The sequence below is a fragment of the Apodemus sylvaticus genome, chromosome 11 (assembly GCF_947179515.1).
Source record: "Apodemus sylvaticus chromosome 11, mApoSyl1.1, whole genome shotgun sequence".
Classification (NCBI taxonomy): Eukaryota; Metazoa; Chordata; class Mammalia; order Rodentia; family Muridae; genus Apodemus; species Apodemus sylvaticus.
The window spans coordinates 42,545,678-42,571,637 of NC_067482.1; the positions used below are offsets into that span (position 1 = coordinate 42,545,678).

General features: G+C 40.9%; 1 protein-coding gene across 6 annotated transcripts in view; it reads left to right on the forward strand.

Annotated features, from left to right (window-relative positions):
• The window catches only part of Atp8a1 (ATPase phospholipid transporting 8A1), a 227,487-nt gene that overhangs the window by 83,238 nt on the left and 118,289 nt on the right, over window positions 1-25,960 (forward strand). For all 6 annotated transcript variants that reach the window (XM_052199340.1, XM_052199341.1, XM_052199338.1 and 3 more), the window contains 7 exons: window positions 11-176; window positions 2,021-2,148; window positions 4,367-4,444; window positions 5,594-5,682; window positions 20,386-20,458; window positions 22,399-22,504; window positions 24,413-24,495. In XM_052199340.1, the coding sequence (XP_052055300.1) occupies window positions 11-176; window positions 2,021-2,148; window positions 4,367-4,444; window positions 5,594-5,682; window positions 20,386-20,458; window positions 22,399-22,504; window positions 24,413-24,495 (723 nt within the window). The remainder of the gene's footprint in view (window positions 1-10; window positions 177-2,020; window positions 2,149-4,366; window positions 4,445-5,593; window positions 5,683-20,385; window positions 20,459-22,398; window positions 22,505-24,412; window positions 24,496-25,960) is intronic.

The following is a 25,960-nucleotide window of genomic DNA, read 5'->3' on the forward strand; positions in this document are numbered from 1 at the left end:
TGTTTTACAGAATTCCACAAGCCCACCACTTAAGCTCTCCAATGTGGAACGGATCACAAATGTACAAATTCTGATTTTATTCTGCATCTTAATTGCCATGTCTCTTGTGTGTTCTGTGGGCTCGGCCATTTGGAACCGAAGGCATTCTGGGAAAGACTGGTACCTCCATCTACACTGTGAGCAGTGAACGCTGGCTCGTTTCTTCCCCTTCAACTGAGATATACAACCTTTGCTTCTTAGTTTAGTTTGCGGAACATCCTATTGTTTCTGAGAGGGAAACGCATGGCTAAGATAGCTGGAGGTCTTACCTTCTTTTTAAAATAGATTTCCAGAAAAAGCAAGTAAAAATTTAGGTTCTCTGAACTTCAGAATACTTAAAAACACACCTCTACTTCATAGTAATGTAAAATGCTCTATAAATATAACCAATAACATGATATATAAAATAAAAACTACCCTCTAAAGTATGTTAAATGTGGCAGTTACACACAAGAAAGGAGATTATATGTAGAGGAAAATGAGTATTGAATATGTTATGAAAATATATTACATGCTTTAAAATGAACTATTTCTTTCTTTCTTTTCTTCCTTCCTTCCTTCCCTCCCACCTCTCTCTCTTTCTTCCTCTTTCTTTTTTAATGTGCTTTCCTTTGAACTCAGTAACTGAAGTCTTATGTAAATGCTCATCTTGTCCCAGGAAGAGTAGTTTCAAATCACTTCCTGACTAGAATATGTATTTATTCTCTTGCTGTTCTCATGTTAATGTATCCCCTCTGGGAATTTCTAGGAAGTGAGTTTCCATCTCCTCGTAATGAATACTTAGCCAGTAAATATTTAATTTCCCCAAAGTGTGAAAACAAATTCTAGTACAATCTTAACAGAAAAAAAAAAGAAACAAACAAAATACAGATTTCAAAAGCTGTTTTTATTACATTTAATTTTTAATTATATTTATTTAGCTTTGCAACTATTCTAAGGTTTTTATAGTCATTGATTTATTATTACAACTTGGAAAAGTCATTGCTGTGATCAATTTGTTTGTGTATATTCCTTACAGTGTATTAGGTTTCCCTGTTTTATTTTTATTGAAGAAGAAGTTAATTTACTTAGGAGAAAAATCTACCTACAGATGAACAATGCTCCTATAGCTAAGGACAGCTCTGTGTAGTGTTTACCAGCTTCTAAGCAAGGACTCTGGGAGCCCAGCACTGGAAAAATAAGTGTTCTTACAACTCAGATTGTTCGGGTTGCTGTTGTTTGCTTTGAAACACTACTTTAGTTTGAAAATACTTTCAAGAATTCACATATAAGTGGTCATGCCTAATTTGCAGATTGGAAAAGGGTTTACAATACCAATACCAAAGACACCCTCTGTACCCACAGGACAAGGTTTCTCTAAGTATCCGTGCTTATCCTGGAACTCCCTTTATAAACTAGGCTAGCCTCAGTTGAACTCAGAGATCCACCTGCTTCTGCCTCCCTAGTTCTGGGTTTAAAGGCATGTGCCACCACACCCAGCTTCTATTTTTTAGTAGCACTGTGCAGATTTTGATAAGATTAATGTGCTATATCCACTGGAGATTGGTTCTAGGACATCAGGAGCTGACCATAACCCAACAGACACCCAAGGCTTTTTATTTTAAATGACCCAGTATTTGTACTGTGTGTATTTTGTCATATACTGTAAGTCATATCCAGGTTATTTAATAGCATGATACAAAAAAATATATGCTGTGTAAGTGGTTATTACACTGTATTATTTAAGGAACAATAAGACAACACATATTCAGAACACAGATTATTTTCAGTCTAGAGTTGGTTAAATCCCTGAAGTGGGACCCTAGAAGGAGATATAACTGAATCCTAATTCTATATTGAAGGAGGTGTTTGAGAATCAAGATTTATGTTATGAGCAAGGTAGTTTGTCTAGACTTGTATAATACAGGAAACTCTTGTCATGGTCGGGTTTTCTCACTACAGATATAACACTGTCAGTGATGCTCTTCCTCCTCCCCAACAGATGGTGGCGCTAGCAATTTTGGACTGAACTTCCTGACTTTCATTATCCTTTTCAACAACCTCATTCCCATCAGCTTGCTGGTTACATTAGAAGTGGTGAAGTTTACCCAGGCATACTTCATAAATTGGGTAAATATGAATTTGTGCTATATGTCTTCTTCCTAAGTATGTGTTTCTCTTTTTAAAGATTTACTCTGATAGGGTCTTTTGATCTGTGGACATTTAAAAACTGTTTTTAAAAGTCTTAACTATATGTTGTTTTAATTGACTGTGTATTTTACTTTTTAAGACCAATATAATTGTAACATGCTCTCCTCAGAATCAAATAGATACACCACATATCCTGAGGAAAGCTGGTCTTTCGGGCAGGAAACCTGTCTGGGGTCCCATAGTAGCTGTAGAGGAAGTAGACCCTGCTGGAATTGAAGTATATGTCTGGTAGATCTAGTGTCATAATTTACCATGTAGGCAGCTTTGTCTAGTCTCTTGGTTCCTTGGAACTTAATTTCTGGTCACTAATACTGGGATGACCAGGTATTTTACTTGAATTCTACAGTATTTGTGTACTCAAGAATCTGTTTACATGGCAGAGGGTTGTATAATCAATCAAGCACATAACTGTGCTTCTATCGATGTGACTGACATCTAGTTCATTTTTGATACTGTGAATGACTTCATTGTACATGTTTTTTTCCTTTTGAATGATCATATTGATGATTTTAATACTGGTGTGATGATTAAACATGTTTCCTATATTTTTCATCAACTAATGTTTAGTTCTTTCCATTTTATCTTAGTTAGAATTAATGAATTTGTACAAATGATATCTTCTGGCCTGATCTCTCAGTGAGTTGAATTTTTCTTAATGAGAAATTTAGATTTTACTTTTTTATGTCCCAAACTCATCTGAAAGCTTTTTGAATTGAACAATATTTGGGATTTTAAAAATATAACCAAAGATAATTTTTGCATCTGGTCATTATCTTCTTATGGTGACTGGTCTCTCTAAAATGTCAGCCTTTTTCTTATCTTTGGTAAAAAGATCAGTGTAATTCGAGACAATGAAATGAGCAGCAGGCAGAGTTTACTTTCATACAAGGAATCTGTGCTGAAGAATCTAGCCATATGTCCAGATGACTTTAAGTTCATGAAAGACTCTCATTCACAGATATAATAAGGCAAACGCACCGTGAAGATCAAATAGCTGCTCGGGATCTTACTTTTTAATGTAGATTTTTCAAAAAATAGAATTTGTTTTCAATAATTACATAATAGCAGTGTTGAATAATCCTGGCAAGCTCTTATTTTTCAACCATCCTCCTAACTAGGAGACTTTGTGATGGCCCTGACTATCCAGCTTCCTCCTTGAGTGGAAGAGACTGGTAACTGTCTCCTGGATTCTAGTTCTGGATAATTGTCCTGTTATGTAGTATGGCTTTCTGAGGATGGTGTTGGAAATGTTTAACCTCAGCTGTTCTATGGTGCCTGTTCTAAGTCATGTCAGCCCCTGTCCCCTCCTCTCCTCTAACTGGTCTTCATTGCATGGTTTCCAGGTTGATCTCTGTGTGAGTCCTCTCTTCTTGTCTCTCAACTCACTTGACAAATGTCTGTTTTCCAACTCAAAGCCTAATCCAGAGATGCTACTGATCAGAGCACAGATAGGAGAGATGTGAAAACTCAATAAACTATAGCCCTGACTTGATAAAGTATTCTACTATATAACTCTACTATATAATTCTACTATATAACTCAATAAACTAAAGCCCTGACTTGATAAAGTATTCTACTATTAAAAAAAAAGTGTCAGATAATGGGGCTGGAAATGGCTGGCTATTGGGAGCAAAGCAAATATGAAGAAATACAAAACTATTCCTCTTGAGGTTGACTGTCAAATATCTGTACTAAAAGAAACAGCTTCTCAGATAACAACCCATGTTGCTTGAAGAGTTAACTATGAAAACACTAGTTGATTTTTTTTCTAGCACAGATCACTAAACAGTTACTGCACATCCCTCTAGGGATTATTTCGTGCATATTGCATACCTTAACCCCAACAGGAGGATACCTTATTGGAAATGAAGAGTGGAAGTAAACAAACTATCTTACCCCCCCACACAAGTTTTCACTACCATACTCTCCTCTTTAAACTGAAGGGAACCGTTCCATGCTGCATTCTTCTCAGGACAGTCACACAGAATCACATAGAGATAGCAGGGACCTAGAGTGGTTACACACAACTCCGTAGGCAAATGGTGACTTGTGAAAAGTGCAAAAACCAATGTGATTTCTTTTCCTGACTAAGTCCCCGAGTCTCTTGTATTCAGTGATGTCATTTGCTCTTTTGTAGGATCTTGACATGCATTATGAGCCCACGGACACTGCAGCAATGGCTCGGACATCTAATCTGAATGAGGAACTTGGCCAGGTAAGCACTTTCTTACATATGTCCAATCAGCAGGGAGATCTGGTATCATCCCTGCCTTCCATGGTGACTTCAGATGAAGTAGTATCTCCTCGTTTTTCATTATTTGGATAATGCACATAAGTACATTTGTTGATGCATGGTACACAGTGTTCATATTTAATAGTGGAGTTTTCCAACATTAAAGCTGATTTTTCCTTCAAGGTGAGATACTATGCAAGCCTGAGTATATTTCTTAGCAGGTACCCTGGTTGGCTGTTAAATATTAACTGCCTTTGAGTTATAGGAATAGCAACAGAATTGTTCCTAACTTTTATCCAGAAGGAAGGAAAAGTTCATATTGTATGAACCTAGTTAAATAGGAATTTGGGTTAGTCAAATAGTTAAATAGAAGTAAGAATTATAACTGATACTTCATTATTATATACAGCTTTCCAACACTTATCCGGGATGTATCTGAAGACTGTCAGATGATGTCATCATTATGTAGACACCGTAAAATGCACTTCCACATGCTAACGGCTATGACCTCACTAGACAAGTGATACAGTTTTACGGTATCCACATCCCGAGAGCATCCTTCATTCACTAAAGCCTCCTAGGGTGACATGTGACTGCAGATGTGTATTTGTAATCCATTCACAAATGCTAGCTAAAAAAAAAAAAAAAAAAAAAAAAAAAAAAAAAAAAAGGATTTTTGCTTTCTCTTCCTCCACTTTCTGACTCATGCTATTCAGATTGCATTCAGGACAGACTATACACCCCTTGCCGATTTGGATGGTGTCCGAAGGGAGCTGCACGAGTTCCTGCCACCCCTCAAATTGCTTGTTATATTGAGCTATACTGGAGAGTCCCTAGAACTGTGTATGTCTGAAAACAGTAGTGAAACTTTCTGAGGAAATCCAGAATAACCTGAAGCAGATTTCTCTATGACTCTAGTTTTTCTAATCCGCACCAATATATACCACAATAGAACAAAGTTGTCTTTTAAAGAAAGTGTAATTTAATTACATTTCCTTTCCTCTATAAAAAAATTCTCTGAGGAGGATGGATCTAGCTCATAGTGGGGAGCACCTGCCTGACATGCATAGGACCCCAGATAGACACTTAAAATCCTTGAAATATTAATGAGGTTTTAAAACTTGTTTGTAGGTTAAATACATATTTTCTGACAAAACTGGGACCCTGACATGCAATGTGATGCAGTTCAAGAAGTGCACCATCGCGGGCGTGGCCTATGGGTGAGCGCTTTCCCTTACCTTGGTGTTTGAAAGACACATTTGATTCCATCCACTCGGAATAGTTGGAAATTCTTGTGCAAGGAGGATTCAGGTTTTGTTTCTTAATGTTGAAAGTGGGTCCTTTTACCTCAGCATAGATGGATTGTGTATTTATAGTTGCTCTTGCTTTCTCGGATGGTGATGTCACATAGCGACTGACTAATGAGTCTCTAGGTGCTTAGGACTAGGGGTGGTCTCCTTCTGGGCCCGGTGATAAGGGCAAACCTTTCCCTTCTCTCTGCCTGAGGTTAGGGTGCAGTATAGATGTGGGAAGAAGTGCAGGAGGAAGCCTCAGTCAAGAAACACTGCCATTGTTTAGATGATAGCACCCACCCCACCACCCACACACACACACACCCCAGTTTTATCTTTTGGTTTTATCTTTTGTCATGTCTCCTCTTTGCAGTCACAGAACAATGTAAAATTCTGGTGATAGGATGGATTCAGGGACAGGGACATCTTCAATCTGGAGAACACTGTCTTCAGATTGGGTGTCGCCTCCATTTAGTTAACTTCTTATTGTAGACATGCATATCTAAACCATTCAGAGAAGCCCTCCTTTGGACTTTGTGGCGGGAGCCTTATCAGCAAATTCTGCATTTCTCCTTACCACAGTGAGGCAAGTAAATACACTTGCTTAGGCCGGGTTGCACCCACTGTTTTCATTCATACTTTAGCTTTAAGCAGTAAGTCAGGGGCAAAGGAACATTCAAAGTTGAAAAGACCTTCAACTAAATTTACTATTATTCCTATGTACGTGTCTGCAAACAGGAGTGGAGACTGATATATTTGTTCTTTAGGGCAGGAGAAGAGTTTGATTCAAAATGACTTTAATCTGTGGATACAGCTGATTGGATGGCTTCTCCACACTATAAAGATTTAAGAGAAACACTGACTTTCAAGTTCACTAGGTTTGTTTGGTTTGGGTTTTTTGTTTTGTTTTGTTTTTTGTTTGTGGTTTTGTTTCTTTGTCTGAAGCCTCTTCTTAGACAAAATTGCTCTCTCTGGATCTCCTCAGAATTGTTCCTGGAGCAGAGTCATAGTCACATTCTTTGACATCAAGGCCTTATTCATTCTACGAGTGGTCAGTCCAGAGATAGTAAAAGTAACTGTTTAATCGCCCCTGGCCCTGTGCTGAAGCAGAACTCTTCCCTTGTCTGTTGATGCCTCCTTAAAGCATTAGTGTGGACACGGTGGGTTTGAGCAATTCCTTGTCCTGCCAATCAGATGGTCAATGAAATGAATGTCTTTGTGAGAACATTTCTTAAGATTGTAGTGAAGAGCTAAGGTGTAGGTTCTACCTTATCTACAGTCTATTAAGCAACTTGAATGACTCCCTTAGTTATTGTTACTTTATTTTTATTTTGTGGGACCAGACATTTGATTAGTGTATACAAATGAAGGTTCTTAAAAGCCAGCTGTGTTGGTACTGACTGTGGTATATCAGGAGTTTATGTGGCGTGGCGGGGTTTGTTTACAAATGGAGTCTTAGATTTCCTCATGTGACCTTCAACAATTCCCTTTCAGATGTTCTTAGCTCTGTGGGACTCAATAAAGAGGAAAACCAGACAATCTCTAAGGTCCCAATAGTAGTGTAGTTTTCTGTATCCAGTGATTTTGTAGGGATAGAATATTTAACTCCAATGCTTCATTCAGAATTTAATTTTAATAAAGTCTCTCTCATTTCACTTAAGCTTTGCCTCAGACTTTTCCTTTTTGAATTTCATGACAGACAACAAAATTCAAAGATTTATTTATACACAGTTGTCCACAGTGATTATTTCACAGAAATCAATTTTGTGGTCGGGATGCCTCTGTTTAAACTTACTGGGTTTTGGTTTTTGTTTTTGGGGTTTTTTTTTCCTTAGATCATCTTACAGGGAAGTCATAATTAAATATAAATATAAATTTGTAAATTCATCTTGCTACAAACTAGAAATTAGATTATTAAACCTTTAGGAGAGTCTCAGGGTAACAGGTTACATCATGGAAATGCCTGTGTTTATCACAATCAGTTGCATATCCACAGTAGATAAGAACCTCTCTGTTCACTGGCTGGGGTTCTCTGTGATGTGAAGGTTTGAAGCATTTTCCTTATACCCTGTATGTCAGCAATTTAGTCTGGGGCTTAAAAACAGCAATTTAGTCTATATTAGCTCTGGGGCAAAAAAAAAGTCTATTAAGCAACCTAAATGACTTTTTGTTATTGTTGTTTTACTTTTATTTTATGGGGCCAGGCATTTGATTAGTATAAACAAATGAAGATTCTTAAAAACAAGCTGTGTCCATCCTGACTTCAGTATGTCAATAATTTATATGTCAGGTTTTGTTTACAAATGTGTGTTTGGTGGGAGATAAGTAATCCTACAAATCTGAGGAGAGACTCTCCAGGAAAATCTTCACAGTTACCATACACCTAGCCCCAAGGACTAGATTACAGCCAGTACGCGTGTCTGGTGGCCGACTGTGACCTTTCATTCTGAGGATGGCTCTTGGTTAGGTAGTAGAAACCTAATCAAGCAGAGTTTGCATGGTTCCCGCTCAGAGTTCACAGTCTAACTGGGGTTAATAGATATTGATTAATTATAATACAACAGTAGTCCTAATACGAGGCAAGGGTCAGTGTGAGCCCCAGATGGTGTGAAGTAGTCTAATGAGTGAGGTCAAGGGACAGTTCCTGACAGTGTGATCCTTGAACTCAGATCTGAGAATGAATTTAAGTGAACTCCTCAGGCAAATATGACCACACTGGCGTGTCTTGTCTCTGAGCCAGTAGCCAGACAGCTGGCCAACACCAGAGCTGTGGAGCTGCAATCATGGGAACTCGTGGAAACAAGTCTACCATCCTCAGAATGGTACTTAGCTTCTGCCAGAGCTGCACCAGACTCAGGGGAAGGCACTGTAGCCCTTGTGCCCTGGAGCTGTTAAGCCTCAGGGCTTAGGAAGCATTAGGTCCAGCGCTGGCCTGAAACGGTGAGCAGGGACCCAATACCAGGGCAAAATGGTGAGACCTTCTTGCTGTGTTCATTGCTTGGATAGTTACCAGCATTCCTGGGGACAGTGCAGGCCAGGAGCTGGGGCCCAAACCTTGAGTGCGACCATAAGTGATTGCACCTGGGGCTACAGCCCATTTCTACAGTGCATTGATTGCCACAGGCCAGCCCCTTTCCTAGGAATCTAGCCTAAGATGGTCAGGGCAAGTCCTTCCAATTAGACAGTATACTCAAGCCTTTGACAGCAAAGAGTAGTGAACTCCGGGGATCCCTTTTGCTGTGATCACTGTTTATCTCCGGAGGAAACTTATATTTTGGAGGTAGAAGACCTTGTTGTGACAAGGTTAAAGAGCTAGTCATTTAGGATGTTTTGAGCAGCTTATTATACTTATCAAAAACAATCTCTGCATTTTAAACTCATCCTGCATATGATAATCTAAATAAAAGTGAAAATACTGAATTATCATATATAATGAAAGAATCAGGAAATAAGAGAATCTACACTGACATGTATGTTGGGTGTCACATGAACTATGCTAAGGGGTCCTTCCCCATGTTTCCAGGAGCTAGTGGATAAAATTAAAGTATTAATGGAAGACTTTTTTTTCAAGATTACAAAGAATTTGATGGGTGGACCATTTTGAATATCAGTGGCTTCATTTAATCAAACAAATACAATTAACTTTTACTCTCATTACCCTCTTAGGATAAGTTATTATGTCATAGAGTTGACATAGAGTTATTATGTCAAGGAGTTGTCGTAGAGTTATTATGTCAAGGCAGTCAAAGCTTCCTGAAAAATATACAACATATTTTTTTTCCTGTGTGACTGTGCCTCAGGTGAATAGCATACATGTGCCATGGAAACACGTTGCTATGATTATATATATAAATGATGCACTTCCTACTGGCTTTATAGCATATGTTTAAACAGCTAAATTTAAACATATTCATTGCTAAGTTTTGACTTCTGTGCATCGATCAATCCTGGGGCACGGGGTACCTTTGTAATCCACCTGGTTACCATAAATCCTCACGTTCTTCTCCCGGTACTAACCGCCATTCTTCCAGATCCAACTAAACAGTCATTTTCTTAACTTTCTAGAAACCTGCCTCTCAGCACTCTCCTCAACCTTGGTTTTATGTTTCCAGCCTTTCTGTGATTATTTTTCCCTCTCTTTCTGTCCTTCCTCTTGAAGCCATGTCCCCGAACCTGAGGATTATGGGTGCTCGCCCGATGAATGGTAAGCTACGTGGTACTTCCACGGATCTCTTTGAAAGCTTTTGATGTATGTTGCCTTGTAAACAGGCTTCCTTGGTCTCCGGGAGCCATCTTCACAGGTGTTGTGGGATGATGCTCTGTACTGGGTAGTAAACTCAGAGTATCCTTCATTTTTCTCTCAAAACCTCTTATAAACATATTCTAAAGCTTTAAAGGTTGCTGGAGTCTTATATTATTTATCTATAGGGCTTTGGGATCAATTCCAAAGTGCCTGGGCAGGAAAAACTCCTTGAACTCTCAGCTGCTGCAACTAAAGCTTATGTTTTTTAGCTCAGCACTGCCCCCTTCTGCCACTGTGGAGGAATGCTGCTATGGACCCGATAATGCTGGTCCACGTGGTACAAGTGGGACAGGTTTCCTTTCACCTTGTTTGTTATTTCTATGTCTCTTCAGAGGCTATAAAAGGAGGATCTGTAAAGGTAAAGCAAAAGTGTCCTAGAACTATACTACCCACAACTTAACACTAAAGGTACTATGATTCATTTTAGCTTTATTAAAGATAGCACATTGTAAGTTTCATTTCATTACTGTGCAAAGCTTGTAGCCTTTTCTTTTGTTTTACATTAAAATCTTTCCAGCCCTGTGTTTGCATTTTTATCTAGGGAAATGTAGTGTATTTTGTTACTTGTATGATTTGTCATGATTTTGTGGCAAATAAAATTGAAAAATTATTTCTTAAAAGCTAGTGATCTTGAGGTTGTTAATGAGAGGCAAATTAAACACCTACCCTTTGGCTGCGTTCATGACTCCATGCTTTTAAGGGCCTGGCATTTGCCTGGCCTCATCTAACTGGTTTTATGTTGCCGAGAAAACCAAGATCAACCGTGGCTTTGGTGGGGCCCTTGCTCTGCGTGTCTGACAGTGGTTCTATGTGGCTGCTCCAGGACAGAGGATGGAAGACTCTGTAACTGAAACTCCACAAGTCACCTCCTCCATGACTGCTTGGTAGCTTTGTCTGGCAATGTGAAATTAACCCAATGCCACATAGCATGCTTGTAGCTCTCTGTTTATTTGTCCTGCTTGAACTGGCACGCACCACGAAAATGTCAAGAACACCCACTTGTGTAGATTATGTATTTATATTTGGTCCATTCTAAAGACCCTTTCAAATATACTCTTGCCATTAAAGAGTATGTGATAGCTGAAATTCTCTAAAATATATTAATATAAGTGATTTGCAGAGATTATGACTTCCCAGTGCATGGCTACTAACTCCAAAATTGGCATTGTTTTCCCATTGTTGCTAAGAACCATCAGCTAATGTGGAGCCTTGGAAACTAATTCCTTGCTATTAAAAACCATTATCTAAATTGATAGTATCAAATTTGAAAGGTCTAGAGAGAAAAATATCCATGCAATTATAAATTATTTTCAAAAACCACGTATATCCATAACCATTTTTCTCTTTAAAAATAAAAACTTATTTTGAAAAGTTTAAATATAAGTAGAACTAACAAATGTCCCTGTCGGTTATTTTAACAGTATGTGCCTAGGTCAGATTCACCTTCCTGTGCCTTTCTGCCCTTATTATTCTGAAGCAAATCTAAGTAGATAATTTTGTTTTTTTCTTAACTACTTGATACAGTCACATGTTATATTCTCATTGTTTTTCAAGTAAATGACAGTGGGGAGATTCTCCTGAGGGAGAATCCCTCGCTTAGAGCAGGCCCTGCAGGCATTCAGTGGGTTTTGGTATTGTTATAGTATCTGCAGGTTGGACTAGTTTTTCTTTTCTGCCTGGTTATTTTCTCATTTCACCTAGCCTATAATTACGTGTGGAGTGAGTGGCATTTATTTATTCTGCTGTAGAAGGCAGGCTGGCTGAAGCATTCTTCTAGGCGTGCCCTTATAATAATGAGATCTAACCCATCCACATTAGCGTCAGTCTTCAAAGTGGTCCCCTTGGCAGGATCTTTATTCAGCAGTGCAGACTTTCACACAGCATCTTAGAACCCCTCTTTTGTAATTGCCTTCAGAAATACTTGCAGTCACCCAGGAAACTGAGTCTCATTACTTTGATCAAAACCAACCATTATCTAGCCAAAACAGTGCATTTAAATACCCATTCAAACTCTTGGACTTAACTACTCTGGGTAACAAACACATGACTAAATATTAAATCTACCAGCAAGCAATTTTAACTCCAAATGAACAGGACCTTTAAAAAAAAAACCTGGAGGTGGAGACTCTTCAAAAACAGTGCTCTGACTGCTGGGACCAGAAAGCCCTTCTGCGGAGGCAGCTCCGCTGGGTTAGGGAAAGGGTCAGCCTGAGAGGATGCTGATCAAACAGGCTTTGAACTAAGCTGCTCTTTGCCTCAGAAAACTGGCCCATGGTGCCAGAGGAGCCCTGCCTCAGGTTGTCCGGGAGATGTGGCACAGATCAGGAAACCAGCCTCTTCATGGTGGCTGTAGGGCAGGCTGCGAGCTTGTCCAGGCTGACGCATCGTGCAAGCGCTATCCCAATTACTCTTTCTTCACCTCGAGTCTGTCACACAGTCTCGGGGAGCACTCTCAGTGATTTGGGCTCACCGAGCCTCCAAACCAGCAGAGACTCCAAGACAGATTGGGGTGTTGTTTTAATCCATACAAGTCATAAAAGTATTAAAGAGAGAAAAAAAACACCTTTCTCCTGGGATGGAGATTTTTATCATTTTAAAACAGAATCATTTGAATAAGAGGAGCTGGGGCTCTGCTCTCCGTGATAATTGCCACAAGTTAATTATTATGCAGATTTACGTGTTAGGATGTGTCCTTAGCTGAAGGACTCTCTGCCCCAAGCAGTCAGATCACTGCTTTTGAAAAGCCAAGAGCCAATCCAGATCTTATGGGACAGTGATCAGCAGTGTTGCTGTGTTTTGGTACAGTCTAGCCTATTGGCATCACCTATACCAGCAGTAACCTCGCCACCTTGCCACGTGGTCCCCGTGGGTTTCGTTCCTTGGAATAACTTAAGGGGGAAATGCAAGAAGTCTCCTTCCAAAGCCTGTTCCATTTGGAAAAGTTTATGAACCAGAGAAAATTGGGCTAGAACAGAGACGTGAAGGGGGGAACCACTGCCACCTAGTGGTGCAAGATCTGAAACACACTCCTGACTCTAAGGAAGATGCCAGTGGAAAGAATGAAATGCACAGAGCCTTGTGAATGTCTCACCAGAGGGTGAATGAGAATGGGTAGAGGCTGCCCAAGAACAGGGTTCATGACCTTCCCATCAAAGCCCCTGGCTTAGATGCTTAGGAGGAAGAGCTATGGAGCTCAAGGGCCGAGGTTACATTGTAGAATCCCCTAGGAAGGCTCCCTGCATGTGAGAACCCAGAATAACTACCCAAGGGCCACATCAGTCTTGGATCCAGACTTTACCCCATCTCTGAAGCTATGCACTAAGCAAATACTAATTCTAGAATACAAGAAGAAATCTCATCTCTCCGGGGACCTGAGGCAGGGACATCCGTGGTCATGGAGAATGCATGTCAAAAAAGGCTGGGCATAGCAGAAACTAGAGGTAAAGCAAGGTCCAAGGGTGACTGGCTGGCCACAGGCCTGTTGTTAGAGGGGCAGGAACCTGGAAGACAGTCTGCCTTTCAACCTTTGGCTAGAGGAACGATAACTGGTAGTCCAGTGGCTGTCAACCTTCGTAATGCTGTGACCCTTTCTTATTCAGCTCCTCATGATGTGGTGGCCCCCAACAATAAAGTTATTTTTGTTGCTATTCCATAACTGTCATTTTCCCACTGCCAAAATCTCAGTGTAAATATCTGATATTTAGAATATCTAATATGCGGCCCCTGTGAAAAGTCCATTGGACCTCTAAAGGGGTCACAACCCACATGTAAATAACTACTGCACTAAACTGTGTGTTGAGTTTGGAAATGGAACAGAAAAGAACATAGGCCTGAATTAAGGAACCCACTTGTCCTGGTATACACCTGGTACACGCCTGGTACACGCCTGGTACATGCCTGGTACACGCCTGGCCAAATCAGAGTCCCCATAACAGCAGTCCTGCAGGATACAAAAGCAGATGGGTCATGTGACGCTCGCAGTCAGCAGGTTCTTCCTTCACACTTGGTTGCGTTAAATCAAGAAAAATGATCTTCAGAACCCTTGTCTCCACTTAGTTGCATGCCTGTTCCAATTCTTTATTGTGTCACACTCAGAGAAGTAGTCTTGATGACCCCCTATCCTCTACCCATATTATGAATAAGAGCAGGCTTACAAGCTAAAGGTACACATACAACACAGAACCTGAATTCTGTCTGCTAAATCTTGCCTGGAGAATTCTAATTTTTCTGAGGTGAAAATATTTAGACTTGTGTTGAAAGCTGTATATTTTTATCTCTTGAACACTGAGTTCTAAGCCAGACACGTGCTTACAATCCTGGAACATATGAAGTTGAAGCAGGAGGATTACCAGAAGTTCAAGGCTAGCACAGGATACATTCATAAGACAGCTGGAGCTGTCAAGACACTGTCTCCGAAAAAAAAAAACCAAAAAACCAAACCAAAGTAAAGCGAATACCTCTGTGTGCGCCTATGAGCGTGCATGCATCTGTAGCACTTTGTGAGTTACACACAATCCCGTCTGCTGGGGACATCTGTAGTGTCCCTTTGAAATTTGCCCTGCTGAGAGAGTAGTACATACTCAGCCAGCCATTTCCTTTCTGTGCATCTGAACAGGCATCCTGCCCTCCCTAGCCTGCTCCCTGTTCTCATTGAAATGGTGACTTTTGTAAAAGAGAGAGAGAGAGAGAGAGAGAGAGAGAGAGAGAGAGAGAGAGAGAGATCTGTGTGGTCACACTGCAGCTTGTGTCTTTTGTTCATGTGCATGAGGTACATATGGACATAGTGTGTGTGTTTTGGGTTCCTGTCCTATATATGTATAGATGTCAAGTGGCTATCATAGATTTTGTTACTGCTTTCAGTTTAAATTCATTCACACAACTTCAAAGGGAGTGAAAAAAAAAAGATTTTTTTTCCTCTCTCCCCTGCCTTACATACCTCAATATCTATATCTAAAAGTAGCCAAAGTGACCAGTTTGGGGTATGTCTTTCTATTGTAGATTTATTCCTCAATAAGCACGCATTTGTCTCATTTATCTGATACTTTTTCCGCACCCTGCAGAGAACTGCGCCTTCTGTACAGTGTTCTGTCCTGCGGACACCGCGCGTTCTTTAAGCAGGATCGCTGTTTACTTCTGATGGTGTTACTGAACATGTTGTATTCTGATGTTGTTTCCTTTAGGGTCCTGAGGAACCCTAAAGGAAAGCTATTTCCTTCTGGTCAAAGGAATGGAATCTCCCTCTGGGTGGAGACCAGTCATGGTCTCTTCTCTCAAAAGTTGACCCAGTGGGTCAGTCACCTGAAGGGCGGGTCATGCTCAAGAAATGAATGGGTCGTTATCCCCTTCCTTCCCCACAAGTGGGCTCCCTGGATACTCAAACGTGTAGCTGTGAAGCTACCCTCCTGCCTGAGCTCATGAAAGCATCGCTTTCCCTAGTTCTCTCTCTCTCTCTCTCTCTCTCTCTCTCTCTCTCTCTCTCTCTCTCTCTCTCTCTCTCTCATTATATATACTTGCCAGAGCATGTGCAGGGCATGCCTTCCCGGGGTCTCTGGTCTTTTTTAGTCTTATTGTTTCTTCGTCATTGTGTGTGTGTGTGTGTGTGTGTGTGTGTGTGTGTGTGTGTGTGTGTGTGTTTTGTTTGTTTACTCATTTTTCGAGATAGGATCTCACTGTCTAGCTCTGGCTGTCCTGGAACTCACATGGAGACCAGGCTAGCCTCCAACTCAGAGATCAGGTTCCCCTGGCCTCCTATTCTTTACTAAGCCTAGCCTGTACCCTCTCCTAGGCTGCAGAAAAGATGGCTTGCTCCCCACCACCACCATTTGCATCTTACTCCTCCAGGGAACTACAGAGATCTACAGCTAGCTGCCCTGCCTTTTAGACACTAATAAAAATTTCCTCAAGGTTTCTTCTGAGCCTGGTCTGAAATTCCTTTATTAATGAGGCTAAGAACCCAGAGGAGAGACCCCATTTTTCCCCCTGTGACAATATTTGGATATTGAAAATGTTCTGCGGAAAGAATGTTTGTACATGCAACATTTTCTATCAAGCAAATACTTATTTTCTAGAACAAATGTTACTGAATCAAAGGATTTTAGTTTAAATTTTAATCATTCCTCCTTTTAATCATTCCTCCTGCCTCAGCCTTCCCAGAGCCCGGATTCCACTACACCCCCTCTCTAGTTCCTTTTTAAAAACTGTATGATCAATTTCCACTTTCACCCACGACACATCATTTCATTTTCCACGATTCTAACAGCACAGAGCTGACAAACCTTGTTTTTGTCAAACTCCGATGTTTATCCTCCCTTTGTCTTGTGAGGAAGCTAGCTCAGAGATGTCTGGGGTTTGCCTCTCTGTGGGTTGTGAGTCTTGTGAGGAAGCTAGCTCAGAGATGTCTGGGGTTTGCCTCACTGTGGGTTGTGAGTCTTGTGAGGAAGCTAGCTCAGAGATGTCTGGGGTTTGCCTCACCATGGGTTGTGAGTTTTGGCTTCGTGCCTGGTGTTCTGGTGTCATGTTGATCTTGTTCTGTTATATCCACAAGAACTTTTATTTTGTAGGCATTTACCTCCATCATATACATTTGTTTTGTTTTGTTTTTTTCCACAACTTGCTCTTCAGCTTTTGATTTCCCTTCCGTTTTTGCTCTGCAGAAATAATTATCGTTACAGAGCCTGTTCTGCTACTCTCTGTGTTTTGCTTTGGGACTCAGACAGGACCCCTAGGCCTGGCCTCTGAGTGCTGTTTAACAAACTGTATGAGTTTAAGATGGAAACAATGGCTTGGCCTTATTCCGTTTTCATTTTGATTTTCTGATTGTCGTAGTTTGAGTTGAATTTTGAAATTAAAAATATATATAGATCTGTAGGCAAGTGAGGTTGTAGCTCATTGGTTATATACTTGCCTAGTGGACATGGATGAATAAATGAGTGTATGTCTGTGATGTCACTGAAAGATAGGTTTTATTGATTAGACCGGGCAGTTTCTGAGTTTTCTTTTAATGGCTGTGTTGACTCTCCATTTTTGTCTAACTGGGCAATAAGTACTTAGAATTTTGCATGGCTTTAGGCTACAGGAAGCAGCCTGTGATGCAGGGCGCTAGGCATGCCTTCTCCTCTTAATCGTAGCTGCTCCATGCCCTGCTTGCTGCTTACTGCGAAATGCTGCCATGTCTTTGCCTTTTTATGAGCAAGGTGCTACTTGAAATTTTCTAAGGAATAAAATAAAGAGATGTGACATGTTAATGCTGGATTCCATTCTTATATGCAGGCAATATGTAAATCACATCGTTTCAAATATGCATGCTTTTGGCATGGTTCTTATTTTTAAATATTGGGAGCTTCCTATTTTGTTTTGTTTTGTTTTCCCTTTACTGCAGGCAGCTGTTTTGTAGGATTAGGGAGTGTGGTGATGACTCTGAGCCTGGGCCATCCTACTCAAGCCACCGTGTTAGAGGATGAGTCAGTAGCCTGGGGTCCGCCTGGGATCTTGGCTAAGGAAGCCACGCAGGAGGAGGAACTTCTTATGTAACATTTTACACAGTGGAAGCCTTCCTTAGGAAACACAGAATGGGATCTATCTAAGAATTTCAGTTGTATATCCAAAGCTATTTAAATACTTTTGAAAGTTGGGTCAATAATAGCAACCGAATTTATGGAGTGAATGAATTCTTGGTAAGAGTCATAAGACGTATTTTAAGATTTATAAAGGCTTTTGGATTTTGTAACTTTTTAAAAGAAAAATATGCATATTGCAAGATGTAGCTAAATATTCCAGTATGTTTCAGCCTCCCCCAAAACTAAAACTAAAGCTGTCAAACAGGAAGGATTATATTTTAATAATGGGAATACTTCATAAAAGCACAAGTAGGGGCTGGAGAGATGGCTCAGTGGGTAAGAACACCGACTGCTCTTCCAAAGGTCATGAGTTCAAATCCCAGCACCCACATGGCGGCTCATAACCATCCATAAAGAGATCTGATGCCCTCTTCTGGTGCATCTGAAGACAGCTACAGTATACTTACATATAATAAATAAATCTTTAAAAAAAAAAAAAAGCACAAGTAGTAAACCTCTAACTTTTTCTATTAATTATGCCTATTTTTGCATTAATTGATTTATTCAGTTTATATTCCAATCACATCCTCCATCCCTCCTCTGGTCCCAGTCCCACCCTCACAGACCCCCCAAGTACCTACTCCCCTCTCCTCAGAGAAAGGGAAGTCCCCCCTCACCCCCGTGGGTACCAACCCACTCTGGCACATCCAGTCACACCACCACTAAGCTCACATTCTACCACTGAGGCCATACAAGGCAGCCCAGATAGGGGAAAGGGATCCAAAAGCAGGCAACAGAGTCAGACAGCCCCACTCCGATTGTTATTAGGGGACCCACATGAAGACCACACAAATGTGTAGGGGGCCTAGGTCCAGCCCATACATGCTCCTTGGTTGGTGGTCCAGTCTCAGTGAGCCCCCGTGGGCCCAGGTTAGTTGACTATATAGGTCTTCGTGTGGTGTCCTTAACCCTCCAGATCCCTCAATCCTTCCCCCACTCTTCCACAAGACTCCCTGAGCTCCACCTGATATTTGACTGTGGGTCTCTGCATCTTTTATCCATCTGCTGCTGGATGAAGTTAGGCTCCTCTCGGCCACCATAGCAGAGTATCAGTGATTGTGTCAGGGATCGGCTCTCTCCCATAGGACGAGTCTCAAGTTCAGCCAGTCATTGGTTCTCTGTGCCCCCAGTCTCTGTTCCATCTTTATCCCTGCACATCCTATAGGCAGGACAAATTTGAAGTCAAAGGTTTGGTGGGTGGGCTGCTGCCCCCCTCCACTGGAAGTCTAGCCTGGCGATAGGAGGTGGACACTTCAGTCTCCATATCCCCCGCTGCTAGGAGTCTTAGGTAGGATCACCCCATAGAGTCCTAGGAGCCTCCACCATCCTGGGTCTCTGTTCATCCGAGAGATCCCCACACCAATTTCTGCTCTCACTCCTAACCCTTTACCCCACCCCTACCCTCCCCACACCTAACCCCTACCTCATTTCCCCTCCTCACCCCTTCTCTCACCCAGTTCCCCCCATCCATCCACCAAATTTATTTTATTTACATCTGTTTATTCTTTGGAAAGGGGTGTGCCATGGTGTGTGAATAGAGGTCAGAGGACAGACTGTAGAATCAGTTCTTGCCTTCCAGCTGAGAGTCCCAGGGACCAAACTCAGGCCATCAGGTTTGGCGTCCAGTGCTTCTCCCCACTGAGCCATCTCATCATCAGTCCCAGTAGTAAAACAATTTGTTATAAATGATACTATTCTTAAGAGAAATGTGTTAATTTTTCTACCCACCGATAAGTCATTTAGAAGTTACTGGATTCCCATATTTAATACTAAACCAATAGGACCAACGATGATTTTGAAAACCGTTAACTACAACCTGCTAACAGTTGTCTTCTATAATTTTGATAATTAACAGGCCAAACATTGATATTTAAATAGAGAAAGCTGCGTAGCTTTACAAGCACTCTTCAGTCTTACCTCATCACTTGTGGAGAGGATACTGGTTACTTTCTAGTTTGCTTTCTTCTGTGATCTCTTTTCTAGGCTTGTGGTTTCAAAATGTGAAAGAAAGCCTTAAAACTTGACATATTAACATTGTCAAAACTCCGTAACTCAAAAGTAAATTAGGATTAATTATGTTGTAATTACTTATTTCTTGGAAAGGTTATTTTTTCCTCAGTAAATTCTGAAACTTCTGTACAAGAAAAAGAAAAATAAAGCCCGTGTATATATTTTCAAGATACACTTCAGAGATATTTGGAAGAATTTTGATATGCCTACTTAAGTGCTCCTTGGTTTTTGGCTTGATTTTTTTTCTTAATGTATAGTCATGAGATTAAAATAGATAAATTAGAAAATTAATATGGATTCTATATATTTCAAGCAAAGTACACAATTCATTTGTTAATGTAAAGACTCAGCCACAATACAAATCCCATGCAGGTTCAAGGTTATTTTCCTTTCTTATTAGGACAATGTGATATATTCCAAGGTGCTTTTCACATATATTTGTAATTATTGACAAACTATGTAAGTAGTTTATTGTTCACACTTTTGCATTTCATATGATCATTTGTAATTTGCCACTACACAGAAAGAGTCCCTATGTAGCCAAAGTAAAAACAATTTTAATAACTTTATTTAATATTTAGAATATTTTATGGTAGTCATGAAATCAGTTATTTGAATGTCTTCAGAGTAATCACTCGCCACGAGAAGTAGGTGAGGAGGCCCATACAAGTGAACCAACTTTGCTTTATTTTTCCCCTTTAGGCAGAGCTCACAGTTTGGAGATGAAAAAACCTTTAATGATCCGTCGTTGCTGGAAAATCTCCAGAATAACCACGTAAGTGACATCCGTGTCACCTGTCCCTAGGGGATGAACACGAATGGCCGTTTCTCAGATTCCCCTCATGGTTATTCCCCTCGTAGTTTTACTTATATAATCTTTTTTAGTTTTATTTTATTTTATATGTACTAATGTCCTAAATGCCTCCTGTGTCTTATGCCTAAATGCCTCCAGATGCTTATATCTTTCCCTAGATTTGAAGAATTCTCTGCTGTGTTTTTATTGAGTCTATTTTCTGTCCCCCCCCCCAAATAGGAGAGGGGGTTAGGATATTGTTATAGTAAACAGAATTTAAATATTATTAAAACCAGAAGAAAAGTGAAAAGTATATAGAGTTGGGGAAACCCTGAAGGAGGAACAGAAGGGTTGTGTACATGACAGATAGGGAGGGTAGAACAGACCGGTGCAGAATGAGCTAACCTAGCTGAGCCATAGAAAATATGTAAATGCCAGTGAAGACTCTTTTTGAGATAGCCCAAAAAATTAACTTAAACTAAAACACCAGGTGCTATATCATCAGTCAAAATGTCTTCCTTGCTTATAATAGTGTTAGAGAATGCCTCTCCTCTCCCTCAGGTATCTTATAGATATGACTTAGCTCTGTTGGTAAGAGAGTACCTGCCTGTCTTACTACTGACTTACAGCCGGAGTAGCTACTGAAGTAAGCTCATACCTGCGTTTCCCCTGCCCAGGCCGTCACAGCCCCTCATGTGGTGCTGCCTCAGCTTTCTGCCCAGCTCCTGTTTGTGTCTTAACTGATGACATGCTGCCCTGGTGTTAAGTCACGCCACCTCCCTGGCTTCCCTCTCCAAGTCTCCTGATGTGGCCCCACCTACATCATCACTCTGCCTTGAGCATCTTTTTCTTTCTTCCTCCAGAGGCCTTCTTTCATTTTTTCAAATACTTCCATCTTCTCTCCTCTGGGGCCTTATTAGTCACATGCCATGTGTCCCGGTGGAATTCTCCATGCTCCGTTCTTCAGTAGCTTAGGCCTTCTCCCATATATCTATCTCCACTATGTCTAATGAACAGACACCAGCTCTTGTCACCTCACGTGACATTCGCATCTTCTCTTTATACTCCTTACCAGGCTGTAAATAAACAATGCTGTCACGTATTTCCCCTCTGTCTCCCTACAAGTCCAAGTGAGCTTTGTGTGGCTGGGACCATCTGTGCTTTGTCCACTCTCTTAGCGTAAGCAGTTTTTGTTTCTATAACCTGATTTCACCTTTTCAGTTGGTTCACTTTATAATGGAAGGTGATATGAATATAGGAACACATTATTTTTCTTTATTAACTTGAATGGCATTTCTCTCCAGAAGCCAGACATGAAGATGTTTAATATTTAGTCTCTAGTTCTTTTCTCATCAGATCTAAGATGCTTACAGAAAGGATTCAGTCTTCAGTCTCCCTCAAGCCCCAAGAGTTGGTAGTGCTCAGTAATTGTTTGTGATACACATACACACACACACACACACACATACACATGCATCATTATGTATTGGGTTAAAGTAGCCGTTTTTGGAGAGAGGGAAGACAGCATTACAGAGAGAGACACACACACACATTATCATCATCACCCCTGCTTAAATGTTCCATGCCTGAAATTTAAATGTGGCTAGAAATGTCACAAGCAAATAAGCATTTTACATATCTCTTTTGTCTACTAAAGACTAAATTCATCATCTTCTTCTACCATTTCTATTTAGAAGCACAAAAATCATGTTAAATAAATGTTTATAGACTGAGTGAGGAAGTACAAAAATGAATATGTTGAGTTCCAAATAGGTTTCCTTCTTACTAGATACTGGCTGCGATCCCACAGCCCCAATGCGTCCCAGCTGTACTCTTAATAAATGGCCACCGAGTAACATTTCTGCCGTTAGTGTCAGATGTTTGAATTAACGGGGGATGACTTATGTGTTTATTCCTCACAGCCAACCGCACCTGTCATCTGTGAATTTCTCACAATGATGGCCGTCTGCCACACAGCTGTACCAGAGAGAGAAGGGGAGAAGATCACTTATCAGGCAGCATCACCAGGTACACAGGAAGCAGCTATGGGGTATTTTCCTGTAGAAAATTGTTCTGAAATTTGGTGTTATGGATCTTAAATTTTCAATTTAATTTAAAAACTGGAACATAACCGAATTATGGTTTCATATTTTTAAAATCCTCATTAGAAACTTGGCTTTCAGGATTAAGTGTGTGTGTGTGTGTGTGTGTGTGTGTGTCCACCCACATGTGCATGCTAAATTATGTTGCTTTGTATATGTGATTTTCCCAAAATGAATTGCATGTAAAGTTGGGAAATTAAAATATATACAAGGGAATAAAAGTATTTGCATATGTGTAATTGTTCCCCTTATAAATAAGAATAAACTCTTACATAATGTGTTTACACATAGACAAACGTGAAAAGGGAGGTTTTTTTGCCCAAGGAATACGACCTGCTGTACATGGCTTTAGAATGCAGTCCGGCTCCTCTCTTTAGGATGATGGTAGGGCGCCTTTTCTGCATTCACGTAGGGCTTCTCACACTTCAAAGGATCCCATAAAATACTTATCAGTTAACAATATTCACTATTTAGGCTTGATTTTAGACTTATTTTCAAGATAAAACAAGATAAATAATCTAGTCTTTTAGAAAAATGATGTACTTTGTATTTCAAAACCATATTCTAAACTCTTGTTTATGACTTGTAAGATGCATCAAATTCCTAAGCCAGAGAAAGAAATATTGCTACTTCAGATAGAGTAAGTGTGTGTGTGTGTGTGTGTGTGTCTGTCTGTCTGTCTGTCTGTCTTCTCCCTCTCAGCAGTGACAGGACTTAGTAACACAGTGCGGAAAGCAGCCAGCATAAACTAAAGGCTCTGTGCACTGTAAGTGGTTCAACTCCCTAGGCACTGGGATTAACAGTCAACCTTTGGGGAAAAGGATAATATGTAAAAAAGACTTCCTGACATTTTTTTGGAGAGTGGTGTTCTCAAGAATGTGCTTGACAAAGGGATCTTTGCAAGCTTCCCCTTTCAGGAGTGGAAGACAGTAGGTGACTGACAGTGGGTGACTAACTGACAGTAAGTGACTGACAGTAGTGACTGACTGACAGTGGGTGACTGACAGTGGGTGACTGACTGACAGTGGGTGACTGACTGACAGGCGTGACTGACTGACAGTGGGTGACCAACAGTGGGTGACTCACAGGGGGTGGCTAACAGTGGGCAACTGACAATGGGAGACTGACAGTGGGTGTCTCACTAGGGTGATGACTGACAGTGGGTAACTGACAGTGGGTGACTGACGGTGGGGTGACTGACAGTGGGTAATTGACTGACAGTAGGTGACTGACTGACAGTGGGTGACTGACTGACAGTGGGTGACTGACAGTGGGGTGACTGACAGAGGGTGACTGACTGACAGTGGGTGATTGACAGTTGATTACTGACTGACAGGGGATGACCAACAGTGGGTGACTCACAGTGGGTGACTGACTGACAGGGGTGACTGACTGACAGGGGGTGACCAACAGTGGGTGACTCACAGTGAGTGACTGACGGTGACTGACTGACAGTAAGTGACTGACAGTAGGTGACTGACAATAGGTGACTGACATTGGGTAGCTGACAGTGGGTGACTGACTGACAGGGGTGACTCACAGTGGATGACTCACAGTGGGTACCTGACTGACAGTGGATGACTGAGTGACAATGGGTGACTGACAGTAGGTGACTGACAGTAGGTGACTGACTGACAATAGGTGACTGACAGTGGGTGATTGACATGTTCAGGAACATGATGCTCATTTCTCTGGTGTCATCATATACATAAGACAATGGATTTCAGAGCATAATAAGACAGATTTTAACCAAGCAGAAGACTGTCGATATCTTTCTATTTGCATATGTTATACTTTTCTGTCCTCTGTTTCTTTCATCTGTTCCCTGCCACAGATGAGGGAGCACTAGTCAGAGCCGCCAAGCAGTTGAATTTTGTTTTCACTGGAAGAACTCCTGACTCCGTCATCATAGATTCAGTAAGTCACATTCACGTAGCTTCAGAGACAAAGGCAGTAAGGAAAAGATTACAGTGAAACTGACGTCTTCTATTCAGGAGCACACTGTCATCCTTTGTCCGATTCTTTAGACACTTAACAAAATCATGGCTGATAATATGCTTGGTAGACGATATTGATTCTTCCAAATCAGACATATCTACTGATTTTCACTTCTACTAAATGGAGATTCATCTCCTTTGAATTCATCCTCCCATTGCTCTCTTCTCTAGACTCTAAATGTTATTAACTTTTTGGTTATGTGAGTATCCAGAAGGGTGGGCCTAATGCATGGGCCTGCTGGCCATCCCAGTGCGTTGGGGGCAGGAAGCAGGAGAGTCTGGAGTGTGGAGCCAGCTTCAGCTACATAGCAAGTCTGAAGCCAGCCTGGGCTCCATGAGACCCTGCCTCAAAATAACAAACAACAAAGAAGTAACTATTCAGCATCTGCTTTTAAGTGGGCAATTTTAAGCAGATACGTGACAGGAGGTGATACTCAAGCAGCTATGTGGCAGGCTACATGACAGGCTACATGACAGGCTACATGGCTAGTCATCAAGAACATGTGAAAACATACATAATGAGGCATGGTCATGCCCCCAGTGCAGAGGCTATGTTATTCACAGAAGCAAATGTTAGTGAATTTTTAAAGCGTTTTCTGAACAAGGAAAGCCTGCTTGATCCATCCTCAGTTCTCTCTTACTCATGAGGAAAGGATGTTTGTATCCACTGAGGACCTACCACGGAGCTTTCATGGTGGCTGTGGCTGTGGTTTCCTCAAACCAGAGACAAACAGAATGCACATTAGGAGGAGAGGATGAACAGGCAGGGATCCACGTGACGATCTAAACAATAAACGAGATTCTGTAGCAGTGTGGATGCATTGATTGTAGGGCCTTTACATGGAAGAGGGAAAATGGCGGGCCCTTTACAAGTCCATCTGTGTGCAGCTGGAAATCTCGCAGATGTGATTTCTAAAGGTAGAATTTTGAACAGTGATTGCCTTGGGGCAGGAAGAAGATTGATTGGAAATGGGACACAGGAATTTATGGGTCAGATGTTCTGCATCTTAGGGCGGTATTTACACAGGCGGAACCTTGATCAAACTGTACAATTTGCACTGAAGATCTCTATGGTTTTTTTAATGTAAATGATTTCTCATTTTGAAAATTATTATTAATGCTTCCATTGGGTGCATAGCTAAACATCTTTGTCCTTGGTGTATTTCTTCCTTTGAAGTATTTCTTTCCTAACTTAAATTTTTTTCTTAAAAATGAGTTTTTCTATTATTTCCTAAAGTTTTGACTTTTTATTGTTTCATATTCTTTTTCTGACTCCTTGAACGTGGGCTCACGAGTTAGTTAGTAACCTTGGGACAGTCACAACAGATAATCTTGTCTGTTGGCAGTTCTGTCCCACAAACTCCATTTGGGCCTCAGTAGTTCTC